General features: G+C 42.7%; 1 protein-coding gene across 7 annotated transcripts in view; it reads left to right on the forward strand.

Moving 5' to 3' along the window:
• RFX4 (regulatory factor X4) overlaps positions 1 to 23,609 on the forward strand; it is a 178,014-nt gene that overhangs the window by 102,110 nt on the left and 52,295 nt on the right. For all 7 annotated transcript variants that reach the window (XM_034934393.3, XM_034934392.3, XM_008957974.5 and 4 more), the window contains 4 exons: positions 374 to 587; positions 2,790 to 2,867; positions 9,791 to 9,954; positions 22,507 to 22,607. In XM_034934393.3, the coding sequence (XP_034790284.1) occupies positions 374 to 587; positions 2,790 to 2,867; positions 9,791 to 9,954; positions 22,507 to 22,607 (557 nt within the window). The remainder of the gene's footprint in view (positions 1 to 373; positions 588 to 2,789; positions 2,868 to 9,790; positions 9,955 to 22,506; positions 22,608 to 23,609) is intronic.

The raw sequence follows: 23,609 nt of genomic DNA on the forward strand, positions 1-23,609 counted from the left end.
TGGGCCCCCACAGAGAAGGGACACTCAAGTGCTGGTATCCCATTTGGCTAGACATGAGAGATCAAGTACTAATGGAAAATTTTTCATCCCCTCTCTGCTTTGCAAAGTATTTGACTTAACATTTTCTGTAGGAGGCAATTTTGGTTATTTTTACCTGCCTGATTGATGGCTGGCACTTTGGTTTAATTCTATATTTCAGTGATATTAGCCTTACAGGAGAGTTAACTCTTCTATCCCCAGGTAGGATGGCCCCAGCTTTCCTTGGCCTTGGGCAACACTCCCTACTCAGGAAACCTCACTTAATAACAGTGCATGTGGGTCTCTCTCTTTTTTTTTTTTTCTCTCTCTCTCTCTCCCTCCCCTTGTGGCCCAGGTACCATTACTATGGCATTGCAGTGAAAGAAAGCTCCCAATATTATGATGTGATGTATTCCAAGAAAGGAGCTGCCTGGGTGAGTGAGACGGGCAAGAAAGAAGTGAGCAAACAGACAGTGGCATATTCACCCCGGTCCAAACTCGGAACACTGCTGCCAGAATTTCCCAATGTCAAAGATCTAAATCTGCCAGCCAGCCTGCCTGAGGAGAAGGTAACTACAACTGAAGTGACTATTTGGGGTGGGTGGTTTCTCTCTCTTTCTCTCTCTCTCTCTGTCTCTATCTCTCTCTCTCTCTCTCATACACACACACACACACACACACACACACACACACACACACACACACACACACATATATTGCAAAACAGTGAGTTTAAAAATATAAAGATAGAAATCCAGGCCAGGAGAGGTGGCTCATGCCTGTAATCTCAGCACTTGGGAGGCCGAGGTGGGTGAATCACTTGAGGTCAGGAGTTCGAGACCAGCCTGACCAACATGGTGAAACCCTGTCTCTACTAAAAATACAAAAAATTAGCCAGGCGTGGAGGTGGGCACCTGTAATTCCAGCTGGAGGCTGAGGCGGGAGAATTGCTTGAACCTGGGAGGCAGAGGTTGCAGTGAGCCAAGATTGCACCATTGCACTGCAGCCTGGGCAACAAGAGCGAAACTCCATCTCAAAAAAAAAAAAAAAAAGAAAGAAAGAAAAGAAATCAAAATAAAGCATGGACTATAGTTAATAACAATTTATCACTATGAGTTTATTAGTTGTGACAAATATATCCTAGTAATGCAAAATGTTAACAATTGGGGTGAGGCATATGGGAACTCCCAGTACTATCTTTACAACTTTTCTGTAAATCCAAAACTATTCTAAAATAAAATTTGCTCTATCAATCTCTATCATGTATGCCTATCTGTCTATCTACCTATCATCTATCTTCTGTCTGTCTACCTACATACCTGTCCTATGATCTTATGCTGTCTCATTTCATGAGGAAAGAACCTCTCCCCTCTGAATTGCTTTTCCACAGGATAAAGTCCATTTTCCCATGTGCTGCAGGGGATTTGGTGAAATAATAGTCTAACAGTCAAAGAAGATTTTATAGGTATAGTGAATCTGATAGTTTTGATCATAGAATATTTGGAGCAAGTTACTGGAAAAATAAATTTGGGGAAGTTTCCCTTGGGGTATCACATTTCTTTTTTTTTTTTTTTTTGAGATGGAGTCTTGCTCTGTCATCCAGCCTAGAGTGCAGTGGCGCAATCTCAGCTCACTGCAACCTCCGCCTCCCAGGTTCAAGCAATTCTCCTGCCTCAGCCTCCCAAGTAGCTGTGATTACAGGCACCCGCCACCACACCCAGCTAATTTTTGTATTTTTAGTAGAGACGGGGTTTCATCATGTTGGCCAGGCTGGTCTCGAACTTCTGACCTCATGATCTGCCCACCTCGGCCTCCCAAAGTGCTGGGATTACAGGTGTGAGCCACCGGGCCCAGTCGAGTATCACATCTTTAATGCACCTTTTGATGCAACCCAGTGCTGCTCTAACATGTATTGAGCTTCTACTAAGTCTCCATGTCACACTAGGATCTGGGATGCAGTGAAGAATGAGAAGAGTCCTGCTTTCAGAAAGCTTAGAGTCAACCAGGGAGACAGTGCTTGTATAAGTCAAACTAAGTTTATATAAAATGCATGTCTATGTTCTAAAATGAGGAAAATGAACTTGTATCTGTAAAGGATACATTAAATCTAAGAAATAGATAAATATTTTTTCTTAAATTTGCTTTTTTGGTCAATAAACATACAAATGAACTTCCTGCACCATGGATTTAAAATTCTCAGGTAATTTAAAAAAACATAAAAATAAAAAAATTATTGGATAAATGGAGGGGGAGATTAATTTTTTTTTTTTCGCTAAGCACATTGCAGAGAATTTCCAAATGTCTTATGGTGACTTAGGCAGAATCACTTCTTCATATAACTATACATTGGATTTTAACTTTCTAGTGGTCTCAGCCAATGAAGAGAATTTAGTTCCATAACCCTGCTTAGCTCTATGTGCCAGGCATTGTGCTAAGTGCTGGATACATGAGCATGAATAAGATACCATTTTTGTTTTCCTAGAGCTCACAGTCTCAGGGGGTGGAAAATGGGGGCAGGAGGAGAAACCAGCGCATTCCGTATCTCAGGGAGAAACACACTAGTGCTGTGTGAGCACAGAGGAGGGAGCCAAGGGTCAGAGAATACCACCTAATGAAAATCAGTCTCACCTGGGTCTAGTAGGCTGAGCCGGTGTTAGGTGAATTGCATCCCCGCCACAGGGAAGAAATGACTTAAAAACTGAAAGTCCAAGGGCAGCAGCAATGTGTATTAATGTATGTCTTTGTTGTTGATCCTCTACACACCCCCACAGGTTTCTACCTTTATTATGATGTACAGAACACACTGTCAGAGAATACTGGACACTGTAATAAGAGCCAACTTTGATGAGGTAGGTCAACAAGGGTTGAGCTGTGAATACTCGGTATTAAAAATCTTGTAACACTAGCTCCTATTTCATGAGCTCCTGCTAGGTGCCAGGCCTGGCATCTGGAAGCCCTTCCTGGATACCCATTAGCTCGCTTCATCCTCATGAGATCCCATGAAGCAGGTACGATTATTATCCCCATTTTATAGACCATACATGTGTATAGCAGTGGGCTTGGCCTCCTCCTTTGACTGAACTGGTGAACTGCCTCCTGCCCTATCAGCACACTAGGAAGACCATTTTGCCAGGATATCATTAAACCCAGGATTATAGATTCAGAGAAGCTAAAGAAAAGCTTCCTTACATTTTGGAAAAAATATATAAAAAGCTTTATTCTATTTTGTATATTTAGGCTTTTCCTGAGGCTTGTCCACTTGGGTACATTTGGAGCTGGTTACCCTCCATTCCCAGGGTCTGATCCATAGATTTCCATCAAATCCCATTAGTAGGGCCATCGTTAAATACAAACAATGTAAGAAGTCCATTTCATTTTAAAATATTGTAGTTAAACAATGGAGAGGAGGAAATGAGAAAGGATGGGAGAACAATAACCAATAATAAAGTTATATAACTTTATTATTTTTTGAGGGAAGACAATGTGGTCTCTAAAAGGACTATAAAAAACCCAGTAGCTATTGATGGAAGACATCCCAGAAATTCCTTTGGTGTGTGTGTTGTGGGGAGGGGGTGCTGTTGTAGGTGGAGGGATATAAAAACGATGTCAGGTACAAAATGCTCTTCTCCCATACTTTTCTGCCTTCCCACGGCTGTGTCCTTTAGGAGCAAATGTTTTTTGAGCACTTCCACTATCACTTTGCTCACAGACACAGCTACAGACAAGATGGGAGTGTGTTGGTAAAGAAGTACTGTTCTTCCTTCTCTTGACTTTTATCCACTAGACTTCTAAAATGTACTTTAAAATGTCCCAAATTACTTGAGCAATAATTTCAGTGAATTTTTTCTTTTAAGAAAGAAAACTCCCTGCTTTCTTTCGAACTGTGGTTTGGCTCTATCTTACATTCCAAAGATCACTGAGATCAGGACAAATAATGATTCGTGACTGGCTAAGACAATACTAGCTGCTGTAACAAATAACTCTGCAAATCTTAGCACACTGGAGGTTTATTTCCCACCCATGTCACAATCCAGTGCGTTTGTTCTTGGTTGGAAGGCTGGTTGCTGGGGGGTGATTCAGGGACTCAGGCTCCTTCCACCCTGCCCTAGAGCCTTGGAGTCCTCTTTGTTCAGCTGATGGGTGGGGAAAAGAACTACTAGGAAGGCATACCCCCTACTTATCCTTGTCAGCCCAGAAATAAAATAGCACTTCTGCCCATATTCCATGGACGGGAGCTGGTCCCACGGCCCCACCTTAATGCAGCGGGGGCTGGGGAGTGTGGTCCCTCACTGGGCAGCAGCTTACACTACTCAAATCTCTAATGGACAGCTGTTCCTCTCTGCCACAGTTACCAACAACAAAACTAGTGGCAGTCCCCCCTTATGTTCATATGTAGCTTAGTCATCTCAAAACTCACTCTCATTTCATTTCATTTGCTTAATTCCAACACCTATTGGGTCCCATACACTATTGGAGAGATAAGTAAAACACAGTCGATAGGATGGGGGAAGGCATGTAACCAGCAACTAGGATGCAGAATATATGGTGAGAGGTCCAGAAACATTGAGGGGCAGATGCTGCTATGGAAAGAGTGCCAGGCTTCAAGTCCCAGGCTTGGATTCAAGAGCTGGCTCTGCCTTTCAAGCCTCAATTCCTCATCCTAGAAATGAAGATTTAAAAAAATCATCCCCATCTATTTAATTCATAGTGTTACTAGAAGGAGGAGATAAGACTGCCTGGTAAAAGCTCTTTGTAAACTGTAAAAGGTCATACAAATGCTTGTTCTTTTCAGATGTATCAACCAGAGTGTTCAGCGATTTGGCCAAGGTCACACAGTTGGTTAGGGCCAAAGGTGTGACAAGGTCCTTCGTCACCTGACACCCTTAGGCCAATTCCACCCCACTGGCAGGAATATTTGGTGGCTGCTTTTAAGATAGCTAATTCTTCTCAGCCACAGAATAATGAAGGGAGACATTTTACCTCTGATGAGGATGGCTTTCTCCTATAGCTGAGAAAAGTCATTGGTAAATGGATGATGGATGTATCTGGTACACCTTGACTTTACAGTTGGTTTCAAGTCTTCCAAGTCTTTAATGTCAGTTGAGGTTACAACTTATGCTAGTATCACAGTCCTAAATTATCTTGTTTGTTCACTTGTTCATTGTTTGTCTCTACCACTATAATGTAAGCTTTTGAGGGCAGGAACCTCATCTGTCTTGTTCACTACTATATCCTATCTAGCCATACTTTTAGGCTGTCAGTCAGTATTTGTTGGGTGAATGAGTGGATGAATGGATGAACAGGTGTAGAAATGCCATTGACTTATAACATTGCCAAGCAATTAAAGAATGCAAATCTGAGGCCGGGCGCAGTGGCTCACGCCTGTAATCCCAGCACTTTGGGAGGCCGAGGTGGGCAGATCATGAGGTCAAGAGATCAAGGTCATCCTGGTCAGCATGATGAAACCTCATCTCTACTAAAAATACAAAAATTAGCTGGATGTGGTGGTGCGTGCCTGTAGTCCCAGCTACTCAGGAGGCTGAGGCAGGAGAATCGCTTGAACCCAGGAGGCGGAGGTTGCAGTGAGCCAAGATTGCGTCACTGCACTCCAGCCTGGTGACAGAGTGAGACTCCATCTCAAAAAAAAAAAAAAAAAAAAATGCAAATCTGCATGTAGGGGACTCGGGAACGTCTTCTCCAGACTACATTGCACAATAAGCTGTAAAGTTCAGTAGTCTTGTGATTGAGTCCCAAATCTGCCACTGACTAGCCTGTGACCTTGAGCAAGGCACTTAACCTCTCTGAGCCTGGATTTGTTTTGCTACAAGATGAAAATAATAATTATACCTATCTCATAGTGAACATGAAATTGTGTATGTAAAGTGTCTGATTTTGTTCTAGAATATGATGTTAGGCATTTTTGTAATTATTTTATTGAGAGCCTTCCAATCCTGTTACACTTAAGGACCCCAATTGCAAGTCATCACAGGTGTTTCCACAAGGTGCCAATGTTCAGAATGAACTAAATATGAACATGGAAAAAGAAATAGAAAATTTGCTTGGTATTCCTAAGGAAATCATCTCCTAGTACTTCACTGAGCTGAGAGACAAAGGGCCGAGAGTTCAGAAGATTGAAACAGATACCTCAGGAAACTTAATTTTACTAATAATTTGGAATCATTTGCCTCTGATTCTTTCACTGTTTATGCTTGTAAGGTGTAAGAACTTATCAGAACTCTCCTTTCTGCCTAATAATGTTTCCATTTGTTAAATGCCTACACGATGCCAAGCATTTTACATAAGCTATCTTATTTCACCCTAATAGTAGGAAGACATCATTATCTTCATTTTACAAATGCTGGTAACTCTGAGAGTTATATGTTTAGTCCTGAGCTCCAGATTCAATTGACTTGAAATTTAACTTAACATGGCCAAACCAGAGCTCTTAATTTTCTGCCCCAAATCTGTTTTTCCCAGGTCTTAGATTGCCACTCCCCTCCACCCAATTGCTTAAGCCACAAACTTTGATTCTCTCCTTTCCCTCACCCTTCAGATCCAGTCCACTGGGAGATCCTGTCAGCTCCACCTTCTGCAGGGAAACACTGCATCTGTCCATTTCATGCCTAACTTCCAAGCCTTAGTGCTTGAGCTAAGGCCATTCTCCCTCCTTCCTTTTCCTTCTCACCTGGAGGAACAAGTATCATTGGACAATAAATGACCTAAAATGCAGAGTAGAAAGGGATGTTAAAACTGGAGAATACATCTTCTACAAAAGCCACTCAGCAAACTGAGGATGGATCAGCCTCCCCAGTGCAGCTTGAACAGGCTTCAAACAGACAGATGCCTGCTGAGGACACTGATTTTGCACAGATTTGTTTAAATCCACACAACAGCTGATCTTTTCTAGACATTCTGCTAGAAATTGACTGCTCATATAAAAAAGGGGGTACGGCTGCCTGCAAGAAGAGCTAAGTAAGGCAAATGAATTCAAAATGTGTCAACTCAAGAATCAGCTGGGCAGAGCTTCTCACTCAGAGTTAGAGGAGCAGACAAGAAGGCCCAGGACCTGACCTGAGCCTGATGCCCAGGGAATGAGCTGGGATCAGGGGACAGTGGAGGGTCCTCTGGAGGGCAAGAACCTTGTCCAAAAGCCGTGGACATCTCCAGGCTCAGGCCACGCTAATAGTCAGCCACCGGGTGTCTCAGTGACAGAACAAAAGTCTTGATAGGTGAGCGGAGCCACAGTAGGGATCCTGGCTGGGTGACACTCAGAAACATAGGCAAGAAAGTCTCAAACACCTAGGGCAGGACACTGATCTCTTGAGCCCAGTAGTGGTAGTGCCTCCATGATATAATAGTAGTAATAACAGCTAACCTTTATTAAACATCTATGATGTGCCAAGCACTAGAAGCACTTTTTAGAAATCTTTACCAAAACCTATGCAGTAAATACTGCTTTTATCCCCATTTCACAGAAGGGGAACGGAGGCTTAGAGATATGATACTCCTCAGTAGTGGAGCCAGGATTAGAACCCTGCAAGTCAGTCTTCACTCCTCCAGATTTTGTTTTCATTTTCAATCTGGATGAAAACTTTGCAGTATTTCCACTGTCAGGGAATAAACAGGACTCTAACTGAAGTCTTTTCGATTTACAGACCTGACTTCATTCACCACTATGATCATGTTTTCGGCAATCACCACTTCTCTCCTAGGAAGTCAGAGGGGCATGCCTTTATCCCTGTTCCTTATCCTCCAAGCCTTCCATCCTGTACTTCCACGGGGAAGTCCAGGCAGGCTGTAGGCATCAGGGAAGCCTATTCACAGGAGGCTGAGATGGAGTCACCAGGCTAGAGTCGGGGCATGGCTCTACTAGCCAGAGGCAGCCTTTTCAGAGGAAAATTAGGCCCTACTCCTTGGAGGGGCCTGAAGGATGCTGCAGGTTACCAGGGCAGGGGCAGAAAGCTGGGAAGTGGGCAGCAGTCTAGGGAGAGACATGGGCCTCAGCAATGGGGTAGAAACCCAGTTACCATGTGAAGAACAAACGCCACAAGAGAGACTGTGGAAGGACTAAGGCAGACATAGGCTCTATCTCAGCCATTCCCTGACTGGCTGTCTGGCTTTGGACAACTAATATCTCTGCAAATAAGAGTAATGATTCTCAGCTATAGTATTATGAGTATTACATGAAAGAACCTAAGCAAAGTACCTGGCATATAGTAGGTACTCGATAAAGAAAGCTAATGGCGGCCAGGCGGTGGCTCACTGTAATCCCAGGACTTTGGGAGGCCGAGGCGTGCAGATCACCTGAGGTCAGGTACTCGAGACCAGCCTGGTCAACATGGCAAAACCCCGTCTCTACTTAAAAAATACAAATATTCACCAGGTGTGGTGGCACACACCTAGAATCCCAGCTACTCAGGAAGCTGAGACAGGAGAATCGCTTGAACCCAGGAGGCGGAGGTTGCAGTGAGCCGAGACCACACTACTGCACTCAAGCCTGGGTGACAGAGCAAGACTCCATCTCCCCAGAAAAGAAAGCTAATGGCAATAATACTTGCCCCAAAATGTTAGACTAGAGGGACTCAATTATCTCCCACGCCAAATCAGGATTGATTTGGGGAAACAGGGATGTGGATAATGCTACATGTGGAACTCAAGAGTGCCCATCTGTTGGGGAGAGAAGGAAACATGATCCAGAAACCAAGTCAAACCCATTGGAATGTATAAAAATTCAGAGTTATGTGTTCCCCAGCTTCGAGATGGGCTGCTCCCCAACTGAAGATGTGCTGCAGATGTCAGCTGATAGCTGAAGTCTAGATTTTCTCAAATGTTATTATACACATCAGTTACTATCTTTTACTATTTCTCTTCACTTCCCTTACCTTTCCCACCACTTCACCCCCTATTCTACTCAACTTCTAATCCACAGCTAAAAGACAGAGGTGTAGGGGAGGCGGCAAGGGGTTCTCTGCTTTGGACATTCACTCTACCCTTCGTTCAGTAACAATGTGGCTCAAGTTCCTGCTATCATCATATTAATAGTAATAATTGCATTTCTGGGTGCCTGCTATAATCTGGTTTTTTGCTAGTGGTTTGGGGAGTTTTAAAAAGTCAGTCACACACACTTCATGTGCCCACATAGCTTACCACTCAGGTATCACCATCTAGCATCCCATATAGCACCCACTGGCCAGGGAGCTTTGGGAAATGGAAGAATTCTGATATGAAAAGACTTTTGCACTTGACCCAATCTTTGACGTACAAATTTGAATCAGAATTTTGTGTGTGTGGCACCTACTCTCCCTTCAGCCACACTCCTTTTACCCGCGACTCCCATACCTTTCCCTTCCTTCCCAGAATACCCAGGGGCCCCTGAGGTTCAGTGGGCTCAAAGAATAGTGAGTACTAGTGCTCCGACCTTTTTAAAAACAATGCCCCACCTTCCTTTCCTTAAACTCTTCCCAGACCCCAGTAAGCACTGAAGGCGCTGAGGGGTGAAAGTGCTTCATCTTTTGGGGCAGAGGAGACCCCAGCCTGCCAGGCTAGGCAGTTCCCCAGCAGTGAGCATGTTGCATGCCTAGGCAGAGGGAAGACTTGAAGCAGGAGAAACTCCCAGGGCCTCCTACAACATGGCAGGCTGGGGGTGACTTCTGCTGCTGCAGGGGAAGTAGATGACAGCATTGTAGACTGGGTTGGCCTTGGTGGAGTCCCAAGCTTCTGTTGGGAGGGCCCTGGGTAACCTCATGGTTCTTCTCTCTGTGGGTCAATACAGGTTCAAAGTTTCCTTCTGCACTTTTGGCAAGGAATGCCGCCCCACATGCTGCCTGTGCTGGGCTCCTCCACGGTGGTGAACATTGTCGGCGTGTGTGACTCCATCCTCTACAAAGCTATCTCCGGGGTGCTGATGCCCACCGTGCTGCAGGCATTACCTGACAGGTGGGCATGCTTATTCTTGTCTTCCTTCACGGCTGGTCCACAGAAGGGATTGTTCTGCTTCCCTTGTACTGATTATAATCATGCACTGTCCAGAGGCCTCCCTTGTAAAGACCATTAATATTGAACTTTTAAATATTAAAGTTTATTTATATTTTGGAATATAAATAAACTGTTAATATTTTGAACCATTTGTGTGGCTTAAAATTCAAAGGTATAAGATGGTGTACAGTAAACAATCTCCCCACCAGACTCCTGTTCCCCAGACAACCCAGTCCCTTCCCAGAACATCAAATAGAATCATTTTCTTGGAGTCTGTCCAGATCTGATATGCACATGTAATCAATGCATATAATATACTGTTTTTCTTACTGAAATGGTGACATACACTATATCCTGTTCTGTGCCTTGCTGTAAAACAAAACAACTTAACCTTGAAGTTTATGCTGGACAGCTTCCATGCCCCTCCAGATGCACTCTCCACCACACTTCATGCTGCCTTCTGCTGGGGCCAGAGGTGGGGCATATGCTGATAGCATGGGCCACCACACAGGGCGCTTCTCAGGGAGGGATGGAGGGAGGAGAGTGAAGTCAGGAGATGGATTATCTGGCCCCCTTCCTGTGAGATTGTGTTGAGCTGGCTGGGTTCCTTCACTGGGCTGTGTTCCCTTCCAAGCAACTTTCCAGGCTGTCCTTGGGCACAGAGTGGGCGAGAACCTGTGCTCCGAGCCTTAGGTTGCAGCAGTCTCCCTTATAGTTCCTCTACTCCGTCCACACCTTTGTGACATGTCCCTTGTAAATAAACCCACCCATTTAGAGTGGCACTCCTTCCTGTTGGGACTGTTACAAAGCACATTCCACATCCATGTATAAGGTATAAGGAGCTTTTTTCTTTTTTACAACTGTATAGGGTTCCACCATCTCGCATTTAGTCAATTCTCTTGATATGTCCAGTTTTGTCCTACTCCAAACAACACTGTGATGAATGACATTTCATTTACCTTTTTTTTTTTTTTTTTTAACATGGTGAAGTGCATTAGTTTCCTGTAACTACTGTAACAAATTACCACAAATTGGCGGGGTGACTTAAAACAACAGAAAAGTTATTCTCCCACACTTCTGGAGGCCAGAAGTCCCAAATCAAGCATTGGCAGGGTTGGTTCCTTACTGAGGCTCTAAGGGAGAGTATGTGCTATGCCTGTCTTCTGGCTCCCAGTGTTGCCAGCAATCCTTGGTGTTTCTTGGCTTGCAGACGCATCACTCTAATCTCTGCCTCCACCTTCACAGTGCTTCCTGCTCTGTGTGTGTGTGATTTTCAATCTGTATACCTTTTCCCCACCCCTGTCTTATTGCACTGGCTAAAATCTTTAGGATGATGTCCTAGCCTAGGCAAGAGTGGACATCTTTGCATTTACCCTGACCTTAAGGGGAAAGCATTCAGGATTTACTATAAAATACAATGCTAGCTATAGGTTTTTAATATCTGGTTGAATGTGTGTGTGTTCGTGTGTGTTTATAATTATAATTATTATTATTATTATTATTATTATTTTTGAGACAGAGTTTTGCTCTTGTTGCCCAGGCTGGAGTGCAATGGCACAGTCTTGGCTCACTACAACCTCTGCCTCCCAGGTTCAAGTGATTCTCCTGCCTCAGCCTCCCAAGTAGCTGAGATTACAGGTGTGCACCACCATGCCTGGCTAATTTTTTGTATTTTTAGTAGAGACGGGGTTTCACCATGTTGGCCAGGCTGGTCTTGAACTCCTGACCTCAGGCGATCCAACCGCCTCAGCCTCCCTTTGTGCTGGGATTACAGACGTGAGCCCCCTACACCTGGCCAATTAATTTTTTTTTAAGATGAGGTCTTGTTCTGTTGCCTGGGCTGGAGTGCAGTGGTGCAATCATTGATCACTGCTCACTGCAGCCTCAAACTCCTGGGTTCAAGTGATCCTCCTGCCCCAGCCTGCGGAGTAGCTAGAACTATAGGCATGCCCCACAGGACCTGGCTAATTAAAAAAAAAAAATTTGTAGAGATAGGGTCTCACTATACAGCCTAGTCTGGTGGTCATAAATTTTTAAAAAATATATTGCTAGATCTGAATTGTTAATATTTTGTTCAGAGGGTTTTATAGTTCATCAAAGTTATTTGATCAATAACAAAAGTTACTCACCTTTAGTTTTCTTGTCTCATAATGTCTTTCTCTTATTTAGATATCAGAAGAACCCTGGCCTCATAAATGCGTTGAAAAGTGTTCCCTCTCTTCTTTTTTTTTTTTAATTCATAATATTTTCTTATTATCCTTTTAATATCTGTAGGCTCTGTAGTGATGTGTCCTTTCTCATTCCCGATGTAGGTAATTTGTGTTTTCTTTCCTTTTTCTTGGTCAGTGAGACTAGAAATTTTTCAATGTTATTGATCTCAAAAAATAGCTTTTGGTTTCTCTGGTTTCTTGCTTTCTGTTTTCAATTTTATTGACTTTTGCTTTTTATCTTTATTCCTCCCTTTTTGTGCTTGCTTTGGGTTTATTTTGCTCTTCTTTTTTTAGTTTCTTTAAGTGAAAGCTTAGGTCATTGATTATAAATCTTTCTACTTTCCTAATAAAAGCATTTAATGCTATAAATTTTATTCTAATCTCTACTTAGCTGCACCCACAGATTTTGATATGTTGGATTTTCATTTTAATTCCATTCAAAATATTTTCTACTTTCTCTTGTGAATTCCTCTTTGATCTATGGGGTATTTAGAAGTAAACTGTTTAATTTCTAAATATTTGGGGATTTTCATGATATCTTTCTATTAATAATTTCTAGTTTAATTCCCTTCTGGTCATATTATATACATAGTAATATATTAATTCTTTTAAGTTGATACTTGTTTCATGCTCCAGAATGTGGCCTATTGGTGAATGTTCTATGTGTACCTGAAAAAGCTATATATTCTGGTATCATTAGGTTGATTATTCTATAAATGTCAACTAGGTCAAGTTAATTGATAGTATTGTTTAAATTTTCTTTGTCTTTACTGATTTTCTGTCCATTTGTTCTATTGATTAGCAATAGAGAAGTATAGACACCTCCAGCTCTAATTGTGAATTTGTCTATTTCTATACATTTTTGCTTCATGTATTTTGAAGCTCTGATGTTAAATGCATACAAATTAGAACTGTTATGTCTTATTGGTGAATTGACTTCTTTTCATAATGTCTTTTTTTATCTTTCATAATATTTCTTGTTCAGAAGTTTACTTTGTCTGTTTGTAATATAGCTACTCCAGGTTTTTTTTAAATTAGTGTTTGCATTACATTTTTTTCCACCCTGTTAATTTGTCTTTATATTTGAAGTAGATTTCTTGTAACCAACATAGAAACATAGAGGGAGGTCTTTCTTTTTTATTGTCTGGCAATTTTCCTTTTTAGTTGGTATGGTATGTGTAGATCTTTATATTTCATGTAATTAAATATATGGTTCAATTAAGATCTTCCCTCTTCCTAGTTGTTTTCTATTAGTTTCATCAGTTTTTGCTCCTTTATTCCTTTTGTTGTGCCTAATTTTGTTTAATTATTTTTATCATCCCATTTATCTCCATGGTTGGCTTTTTTTTTTCCCCCTCTGAGACAGGGTCTCACTCTGTCACCCAGGCTCCAGCTGGAGTACAGTGGCACAAACACAGCTCACTGCAGACTCAACATCCTGGGCTCAAGCAGTCCTCCCACCTCGGTCTCCTGAGTAGCTGAAATTACAGGCATGTGCCACTAAGCCTGGCTAATTTTTTTACTTTTATGTAGAGATGGGGTCTTGCCATGTTTCCTAGGCTGGCTTGAACTCCTGGGCTCAAGGAATCCTCCTGCCTCAGTCTCCCAAAGTGTTGAGATTACAGGTGTGAGCCACCATGCCTGGCCATGATTGTCTTTTTAAAAATACCTCTTAAAAAACATTTACTAGTTGTTTTAAGTTTGTATATCTTCAATTATAATATACCTTCAAATAATGTTATACTGCTTCACATGTAGTGTAAGAATCTTAACAACAGTATACTCCCTATTTCTCCTCCCATTTTTATGCTATTGTTGTCATACATTTTGTTTTTGTATATGCTATAAACTCCTAAAACATTATAACTATTTTTGCTTTAGATAACTATCTTTGAGAATGATTAAAGATATGAAAAAATATTTTATATCTGCTTTCATTCACATGGTTCCTAATCTTCATTTCTTTGTGTATATCCAACTCATCTGTGTAATATATGAGTTGGATATGTAATCATAGTCCTCTGCCTGCAAAATTTTCTTTAATGTTTCTCATATTGCAGGTCTAGTGGTAACAAATTATTTGTTTCTGAAGAGGTCTTTATTTCTCTTTGATTTTGAGAAATACTTTCACTGGGTATGGTATTCTGAATTAACAAGTTTTTCACTTTTGGCATTTTAAACATTTCACTCCATTGTTTCTGGCTTGCATGTTTGTCTTTTGTACATCTTTGCTCCTCTGTAGGCAGTGTGCCTTTTTTCCTTGGATGCCTCCACAGTTTTCTCTGTCTTTGGTTTTTCAGTCTCTATCTTTGGTTTTCAGCTGTTCGACCATGATGTGTCTCAATGCTTTGTGTTGTTTTCAATCCTACTTGGGGTTTTCTGAGCTTCTCAGATCTGTGCTTTGATGTATTTCATTATTTTTGGAAAATACCCATTCATTATCTTCTTCTCTGCTTTCTCTCTTTTTTCTCCTCCTGATATTTCAATTACAAGTATGTTAGGCCATTTGATACTGTCCCACAACTCCCGGATGCTTGATTTTGCTTTTTCTCTACTCATTTTTCTCCTTGTGTTTTAGATGGAGTAATTTTTACTGACCTATCTTCAGGTTCACTGATTCTTTCCTTTGCTATGCCAATGCTACTAATGAGACTATTGAAAGCATTTTTTATCTCCATCACTGTACTTTGTTTTTATGTCAATTTCTAATATTACATTCTTTTAAAAGTAATTTCTGCATTCTGGCTGGGTGCCGTATGGCTCACACCTGTAATCCCAGTGCTTTGGGAGATGAAGGCAGAAGGATCACTTGAGGACAGCCCAGACAACATAGCAAGATCCTGTCTCTACAAAAAAAAATTAGCTGGGTATAGTGGCTTGTGCCTATAGTCTAGCCACTCAAGATGCTGAGGCGGGAAAATTAATTGAGCCCAGAAATTTGAGGTTACAATGAATCATGATCCAGGCCGGATGACAGAGCAAGACCCTGTCTCTAATAATAATTATTATCACATTTATGATTAATATATTAATTTTATAGTAGTAATTATTTATGTGTTCTTCTGAAATTCTGCCTCTGTTCATGCTTGTTTACTTTTTCCATTAGCGCTTTTAACATAGTAATCATAGTTACTTTAAATTTTAAATTACCTGTCTGATAGTCTGGTTATGTTGATTGTTTTGTTTCTTGACAGTAGGTTCTTTTTCTTAATTTTCTGTTTATCTCATAATTTTTATTGGCTGCCAAACAGTGTGTAGAAGAGTAGAGACTGGGGTAAATAATACTTATGCCTGGAAATGGGCATGCTTCTTCCCCTGGGCTCTGAATATGAGTTCAGGCAGTCTATTCGGGAGTTCATTGCATTTGGGTTTTGTTGTTCCTATGATTACCTTTAGTGTAGCACCAGATTTAAATTCTTCTGGGGTACTTTGTGCTTAAGTTGGAGATTTGTTGGGTTGTTTCCCTTAATGTGCCTGCTCCTTTACCTGTAGGCCGTCCCTATGCACACAGTTGCTTAAGACTTGGTGCTTGTTAGCCTGATTGGAGCTGGAAGTGGGGATGTGGGTTCTCCTTTGTACAGTCCTGTTTCAGTCTTAAGCAAGCCCTGTGCTTTGGATCTCAGAGTTGGGCACTCTCAGTGATCTTGACTCATTGCAGAGACAAATCTCTAGTGATCTGAGCCCTTGGTGGTTTCTAGCAGGGTTAGAGAGCTTTCTCTTTTCATCTTTCCCCCACCTACAATGGGTCTTCCCTATTCTCTGGGGTCAACAGTGTTTTCTGCTTTTCCCCTAGTCAACTGAGGCTTTTGTTCCATAAGGGAGAAAGGTCTTGGTGGAACTTCATGCTTTTTCCACAGCAACAGCTGTTCCCTTCCTCCAAACATGTACCTCTCAGAAAGGCTTCTTCTGTCCTCCTGTCCTGTCCCCAGTCTTCCTCATGAACACCTGGTGAGGCCTGTGGAGGAGGGCTTGCAAATAGATGTGAACTTCTTTTGCATCTGTCATTCCAAGAGTTCTATACTCTCATGGTAGTTCATATTGGCCCATTAGCAATTTGTTAAAAGTGTTAGCAAAATTTATTTCACCCACTTGTATGTAATGCCCTGTTTTCTTCCCTCTGTTGCAAGTGAGCCAGTCCCCAAGTCCTTCTCTCACTGGAGGTGCCTTTCTTTCCATAAATTCCAGGCTACGTGATTGTGACCTCAGCTCTCTAATGGTTTAAAGAAAAGTTATAATTTTGTAGATTATCTGGCTTTTTCTTGTTATGGTGGAAGTGATGCTCTTTCCGGCTTTCCACATTGTAGATGGAACGGAAACACACCCAAATAGGTTAACAAAGGTTACCTCCAGAGGGGATTATGGCCACATTTTAGTCTCATCCTTTTCTGCATTATTCAAATGTTCTACATTAAGACCGAATTTCAATTTTTATAATAATATGTATATGTCTATATTATATACGTAGGAGCCATTTAGGGCTTTGTGTTATTAAAATCTTTCTCAGTCACTGATCAAGTGAACGGAGGCTAAATCTCCACTTTCATTTTGTACCACAAAGGTATCTTCTGAGGATTTAGTAAAACACATCTTTATAAGAAAGATTCACATACTTTTAATAATGCTTTATAGGTGTTAAACACACACATACACATGGCATTTGCTGTTTATTACAAAGCAGTTTGTGGGGTACAAGTGAAATGTTAACCCCTCCCTTCCTATCTATAATTGACTTATTTTTACAGATGTGGAGGTTAAAGCTTAAAAGCTGAAATGAGGGCCAGGCATGGTGGCTCATGCCTGTAATCCCAGCATTTTGGAAGTCCGAGGCGGGTAAATCACTCAAGGCCAGGAGTCTGAGAACAGCCTGGCCAATGTGTCGAAACCCTGTCTCTACGAAAAATACAAAAATTAGCTGGGCGTGGTGGCAGGCGCCTGTAATCCCAGCTACTTGGGTGGCTGAGGCACAAGAATCACTTGAATCCAGGAGGCGGAGGTTGCAGTGAGCTGAGATTCCACCACTGCACTCCAGCCTGGGTGACATAGCAAGACCCTGTCTCAAAAAAAAAAAAAAAAAAAAAAAAAAAGGCTGAAATGACTTGTCTACCTTCACCTGCAAATAAATGAAATAGTCAGGACTCGAATATTCATTCAAGAAAACCACAATATTCATTCATTCATTAAACAAATGTTGATTGATTACTACAATGTGCTAGGGACTATGCTAGTTCCTGGAATACAGCATTACATAAGATAAGCATGCTCCCTGCCCTCATTGAGTTACAGTCTGCCAAAGGAGACTGTTAAAAAATCACGTGGTTACATAATTACTACTGCAATCTTAGCCTGCAAGGCTTACAAATCAAGTGCCGTTTTCATTAAATCAGGAAGACAAAGTTATTCAAAAGATCAGGCTCCATCTGAGAGCTGACTTTTCAGTTTTATATATTCATCCATCCCTCAAACTTTTTTGAGTGCCTTTTCTGTACCAAGCCTTGTGCTTGGCATCATGGAAATAAGAATTGGCACTAGAAGTTCTCACTCATGACCCTGGGCAGGCCCAGGCTGAGGCACAGCTCCCCACCCCCTAGCTCAGACCCATCCCTTCCTTTCCAACTCAGAAGAGCATGTTGAAATTCAGGGGAATAAAAAGACACTATTATAGAGATAACCATGGATCATACACTCCCATTTATAAGAAAGGGAAATCATTCTCAAACTGGGGTTTTTCACTTCTTCCAAGTAATCTCAGCACAGTGGTTGTTAATAACAATTGGGTTAGCTATAGTAAGAAAGTGTGTGTGTATGCATGTGTGTGCGTGCGTGTGTGTGTGTGCGTGCGTGTGTGGTATGGGCAGGGAGGAGAAGTCAAAGAGGCAAAGAAAAGACTGAGGACCAAGCCTGAAATGCCAAAGGAATAGCAACATCAGACAGAAAGGCAGAGGGCACTGGAGATGGGGAGCAGCAAGGCATGTCAAAGTGCACAATGTGGTACTTTCATCAAAGTGGAGTAGGACAGCGGTTGTAAGTCAGATAGACCTGGGCTTGACTCCTGGCTCTGCCACTTGCTGCATCTCTTTGGACAAGTAAAATAACTTTTGTGAGCCTCGATTTCTCACCTCTCTGTTGGGACTAACAACAGTATGTACTTCTAGGGCTGAGGTGAGGATTAAGAAAGTACATGTGAAGTGTTTAGTAGCTTGGCACATTGCACTCATTAAAAGGTAACTGCTGTTATCACCGTTGTTGCAGTTGTAACAGCATCACCACTGATGGGCATTCAGGGAGCTACGAGTGTGGAGTTAAGATGTAGGAGAAGGACTGAAGCTGGAGCTGTAGACTTGGCAGCCAGCCGCACAAGAGGGAGGAAAAGTGTGTCCCTAGAAGTGGAGGACAGACCCTGGCATCCCAGCCTAGGGAAGGAAAGAGGTGGAGGGAAAGCGGAGGAAGGAGGTCGAGCTGCAGGTGTACACCCACAGAGGACAGTATGTCAAGAAGGCATAGATGCTGCAGGAGATGGAGTCAGCTGGGGCTTAGGGAGGCATCTCTTAGAGCAGGTGATCAGGAGGTGAGCTGCTATCTGGGGCAAGAGCTTCCAGGCAGAAGGGATGGCAAGTGCAAAGGTCCTGGTGAGGTAAGCAAGGGCCTGAAGTGTTGGAGAAACTGAATGGAGGCTAGTGCTGCAGGGATGGAGTAAGCTGAGGGGACAGTGGGAGGAGCTGCAGCCAGAGATAAGGAGGGTAGGGAGGGGGACAGTTTGGACAAGGCCCGTTGTCCATCTGGGGATGGAGAGCCATTCATTCTTACACTTCACTTAACAAGCATTTCTTATGTGCCTACTATGTGTCTGGCACTATGCTAGGTACTGAGGATACAGTGATAAGCAAAACAGACATAGTCCCTGCCCTCTGCATGAAGGGTACAGTGAGAAAGATGCACAATGATCAGATAATCACACAAGTTGACATAACAACAAACTGTCACAACTACATGGTCTTTCAAGAGGAATCATCAGGGGTGCTGACCTGGTCTGGGGGCTTCGGGGAAGGTTTGCCTATAGAAATAACATCTAGTCTGAGATTAGCTGAATAACGAGGAGCTAAGCAGGTGAAGAGGGAAGAGATGTTCTTGACTGAAAGGATGCCAGGGGCGAAGGCCCTGAGGGGAGAGGACCAGTTGGAGTTGGAGGCCAGAGGTCCGGAATGCGGAGAAAGGGAGAAGGTGCAAGGTGGGGCCTTGGGGGCTGCAGCAAGAATTGGGGTTTTTATCCTAAGAATAATGTGAAAACATTGAGGAGTTTTAATCGGAATTACAGGTGTTTTGGAAATGTCCCTCTGACAATGTGGAAGATGGAGTGGAGGTGGGAGGGTGAGCAGGGCAGGATGGACTCAGGAAGCTACTGTAAGTCCGGATGAGAGATGACGGCAGCCTGAACTAGGGAGAAAAGGGAGAGAAGTGGCTGTGCTTGGGAAGTAATTTGGAAGCAAAATCTGTAATATGTGGTAAAGGGAAAGAGAGACTGTGTCCAAAATCGCGTATGCAAAACTGGATACTTGCCTAAAGAAATTGTAACTGAATTAAGTCTTTAGAAGCAGACAGGATAGATGAATAGATTACATGACACTACAAGACAGAACTCAACCAAATCAGAGTGTAGGACATTCCAGGGAACAAATACCATGATGTTGCCAATAAATAAATGGCACAAAATAGGGGGAAAAAAATTTAAGAAATAGAACAGGACAATGTTATATCTTTCATGCAATGTGTGGACCTTGTTTGGATCCTGATTCAAACAAACTAAACATCTTTGGGAGAAATAGAAAAGTCTGAATGCAGACTGGGCTGTAGATGATATTAAGGAATTACTATTCATTCTGTTAGATAAACTAATGGCATGGAGGATTTAAATGTTGCATGCACATTGTGTGCGTGTGTGTATACACGTACACATATGTATTTAAACCTTGCCAGTGAGAAATGCACACTAAGTTTTTAGGGGTTAAATGACATCTTGGATTTGTTTGAAACACTTCAGAAAAGAAAAAGTGGAATATAATATATTAAACTGGCAAAAATGATGCCAATTTTTGAAGCTGGGTCATGGGTGCTTGGAGGTTTATTATACTACCTGTCTTGGGGTATGTTTGAAATTCTTGAAAATAAAAAAGTGATCAATAAAAATAAAATGATGAAAAATAGAGTTCATACTGAAATAGAGGACACAAGAAAAGAAGCAGGTCCAAGGGGGAAATCACAAGTTCAACTTGGAGACCTCTGGGCCAGAGGTGCAAAAGTTAAGTGCAGACAGTGAATCTGCACAGATGGGAATTTCGCAGATTCAATGTGTGGGCCTGGATAAACTACCCGGGGAAGGAAGAAAGCTTTGTGAGAAGAGAGCCCAGGACTAGACATGAAGAACTGAGAGGTGATGACCAGGCAGAGGGCAGGAGTTTTGTGACTGGGGAGGAGCAGCAGAAGGAGGGATCACAGAAGCCAAGAGAAGTGAGTGTTTCCAAAAGGAGGGCGCAGGTGACAGAATCGAATGCTGCCAAGATGTCAAGCAGATGAGAACCATGACAAGTCCACTGGGTTTAGAATCATGCATGGGGCTGCTTAGGCTGAGGTCAGGAGCGGGGTGAGGAGGGAATGGGAGGTGAAGGAAATGAGACAAAGAATCGGGCAGCACTTTGAAGAAGTCTGTCTGTGATGTGGGAGAAAGGGCAGTGGCTCAAGGAGATAGAGTGGAGGAAATAAGAGGTTTTTTGTTGTTGTTGTTGTTTTTAAGGTGAGACATTCTTAAATGCATTAAAATAATGAGCAGGACTGGGCATAGTGGCTCACGCCTGTAATCCCAGCGCTTTGGGAGGCCAAGGCGGGTGGATCACTTGAGGTCAGGAGTTCGAGACCAGCCTGGCCAACATGGCGAAAGCCCATCTCTACTAAAAAGACAAAAAATTAGCTGAGGGTGGTGGTGTGTGTCTGTAATCCCAGCTACTCAGGAGGCTGAGGCACGAGAGTCATTTGAACCTGGGAGCCGGAGGTTGCAGTGAGCTGAGATTGTGCCACTGCACTCTAGCCTGGGCAACAGAGCAAGACTGTCTCCTAAAAAAACTGATGAGCAGAATGATGTAGTAGAGAAGAAAAAGCTGAATATACAGGAGAAGGGACCGTCGGTAATGTAGATTTCCTGAGAAAGCAGCAGGGGATGGCAAGAGGAAGGATCGCTCGTGGATTCTATCAGGAAGGAGGAAGAGATGAACCAGACAGGTAGCTGAGTGCTGATGACGTCCTTCCTTTGTGTGTGTGTGTGTGTGTATGGTTTTTTTTTTCCCTGAGAAGTAGGAGGTGATTCCACCCGCTGGCAGGGAGGGGAGAGTTGGGGAATTGGAGGCGTAAGGGTCTTGAAGAAGGTTGGAGATAGCCATGAGAAAGGAAAGAGTCAGTGACCAGAGAGAAATGGGGTTGCCCAGTGGGGTGGAGGTTGGTGATTTTGTGTCTGACAGGAGACAGTGGGTGAAAGGCTGAACCAGGGCAGGCTAGGTGGTGTTGGTGGAAGGCAAGGATGGATGGTCAATGGGGAGATGTCCCTGTGTCTGGCACAACCAAGGAGGACTTCGTGGAGGAGAACGAACCTAGGCCTGTGAGCAGATGGCTTTGATAGCAAGGGCCAGAAAATGGTGCCCGGTGTCTTCTCAACTTCAAATTCCCATCTTATTGCAACCTACTGCCCTGCTCAGTGCTTCGCCTCTCCAGTTCCTTCCTGCCTCCTGTTCTAATATGGTCTTTGACTCTTGGAATCTAATATGGTTTCAAGGCCCATATCAGGGTTGTTTGCTAATTTAAAAATATGCTGTTGCTTCCCAGTTCCCACCAAATGGCGAGCAGTTTGGTAAGCTGGGTGGGCAGGCATGGCAGTTATGTTGCAAACAGGGTTCCTGCCTGCCTGGGAGGATCAGACAGGACTGGGCTTTCTAAGGCCCACGGCCCACTGTCTTCACCCCTCACACAAGCTCTTCAAAAGCGTGAAGGAGCATGTTTTCCTTGCATCTAAATAGTTCTGGATGCCACCAAGCCTTGCAGTGGCCATCAGTGACCAGTAGAGTACATTCTATTCGTGCCCTTCCCAGACCCACTGGCTCTCCACAGGGCTTGGACTGTTGGCACTGTCTCTGAGGTTGCTATTACAAATGGCACCTATTGGTAGCAGCCAAAACATGATTAGGGGAAATAAAACCCTCTAGGGGCCTGTGGGAGGAGCTAAGCAACATGTGCAGCACTTAAAACTCATCGTTTCTTTTTCTAGCTTAACTCAGGTGATTCGAAAGTTTGCCAAGCAACTGGATGAGTGGCTAAAAGTGGCTCTCCACGACCTCCCAGAAAACTTGCGAAACATCAAGTTCGAATGTAAGTACTGAGTTGAGAGCGGGATGGAAGAGAGAATTACATTTTAGTGCCAAATATTTTACATAAGTTGTTAATAGTAGCAGCAGCTACTGTTTACTGGTTGACTATAAAGCACCAGGTATTATACTAATTACTTTACGTATGTAAATATATTTAATCCTCATAAAATGTTTATTATAGGTGGCACATTTCTTCCTTTACAGAAGAGGAATCAACTTAGAGAGGTAGTAAGTAGCAGAGACAGGATTTTCTCCCAGGTCTGTCTGACACCAAAGTTTCTGCTCACCACCACCACCAACCTCCTTATCTCATTTAATCCTCATGCTGCCTCTGCGATGTAGAAAGTAGTATCCCTGTTCTACAGATGAGGCTCTAAGAGGCAAAGAAAGTTCCCCCAAAGCCACGCAGCCACACAGCTGTAAGTAGGGGCCAGGAATCAAACTCAGGTCTCAGATTTCCTTGAAGTTCCTGCCCATAAAATGGTGGTAGCAGGAGAGAGAGAATAGCTTAAGGGCTTCATGCATTCTCTGCCTAATTAGAAAGCCAAATTAATATTTCTCATAAAGGGATTGAGACCGTGAACCCTTTCTTTGCTGAGTATTGGCACCCATTCCCCAGCATTAGTTTTCTAATTTTCTGTTTCAATCTGCCTGTACTTGCGGGGAGACTCATGTACCGTTCGTTTGTTGCTATTAAACAAAGATGAAATGATTTTCAGCAAAACAAAGTTTTAAAATATACATTTTTTAAAGCCCCATTTGAATACAACGGCTTGCTATTCTTGTCCAAAATAAGTGCCAGTGAACAAAATGAAGGCGATCAAATTACCCTCTCTCCACAGGCAAAGGGAGCCCTTTCAGACGCGCTTTGAGGCTGCCTGCAGTGGCCATCACCTATTGATAAAGCCTGCTTTATTTCATGGCTCTCAGCTCTTTTCTTTTCATGAGCACTAAATTCCACATCACAAAGTTAAAGAAAAAGTAATTAAGGAGAAGGATTAAC

The sequence above is a fragment of the Pan paniscus genome, chromosome 10 (assembly GCF_029289425.2).
Source record: "Pan paniscus chromosome 10, NHGRI_mPanPan1-v2.0_pri, whole genome shotgun sequence".
Classification (NCBI taxonomy): Eukaryota; Metazoa; Chordata; class Mammalia; order Primates; family Hominidae; genus Pan; species Pan paniscus.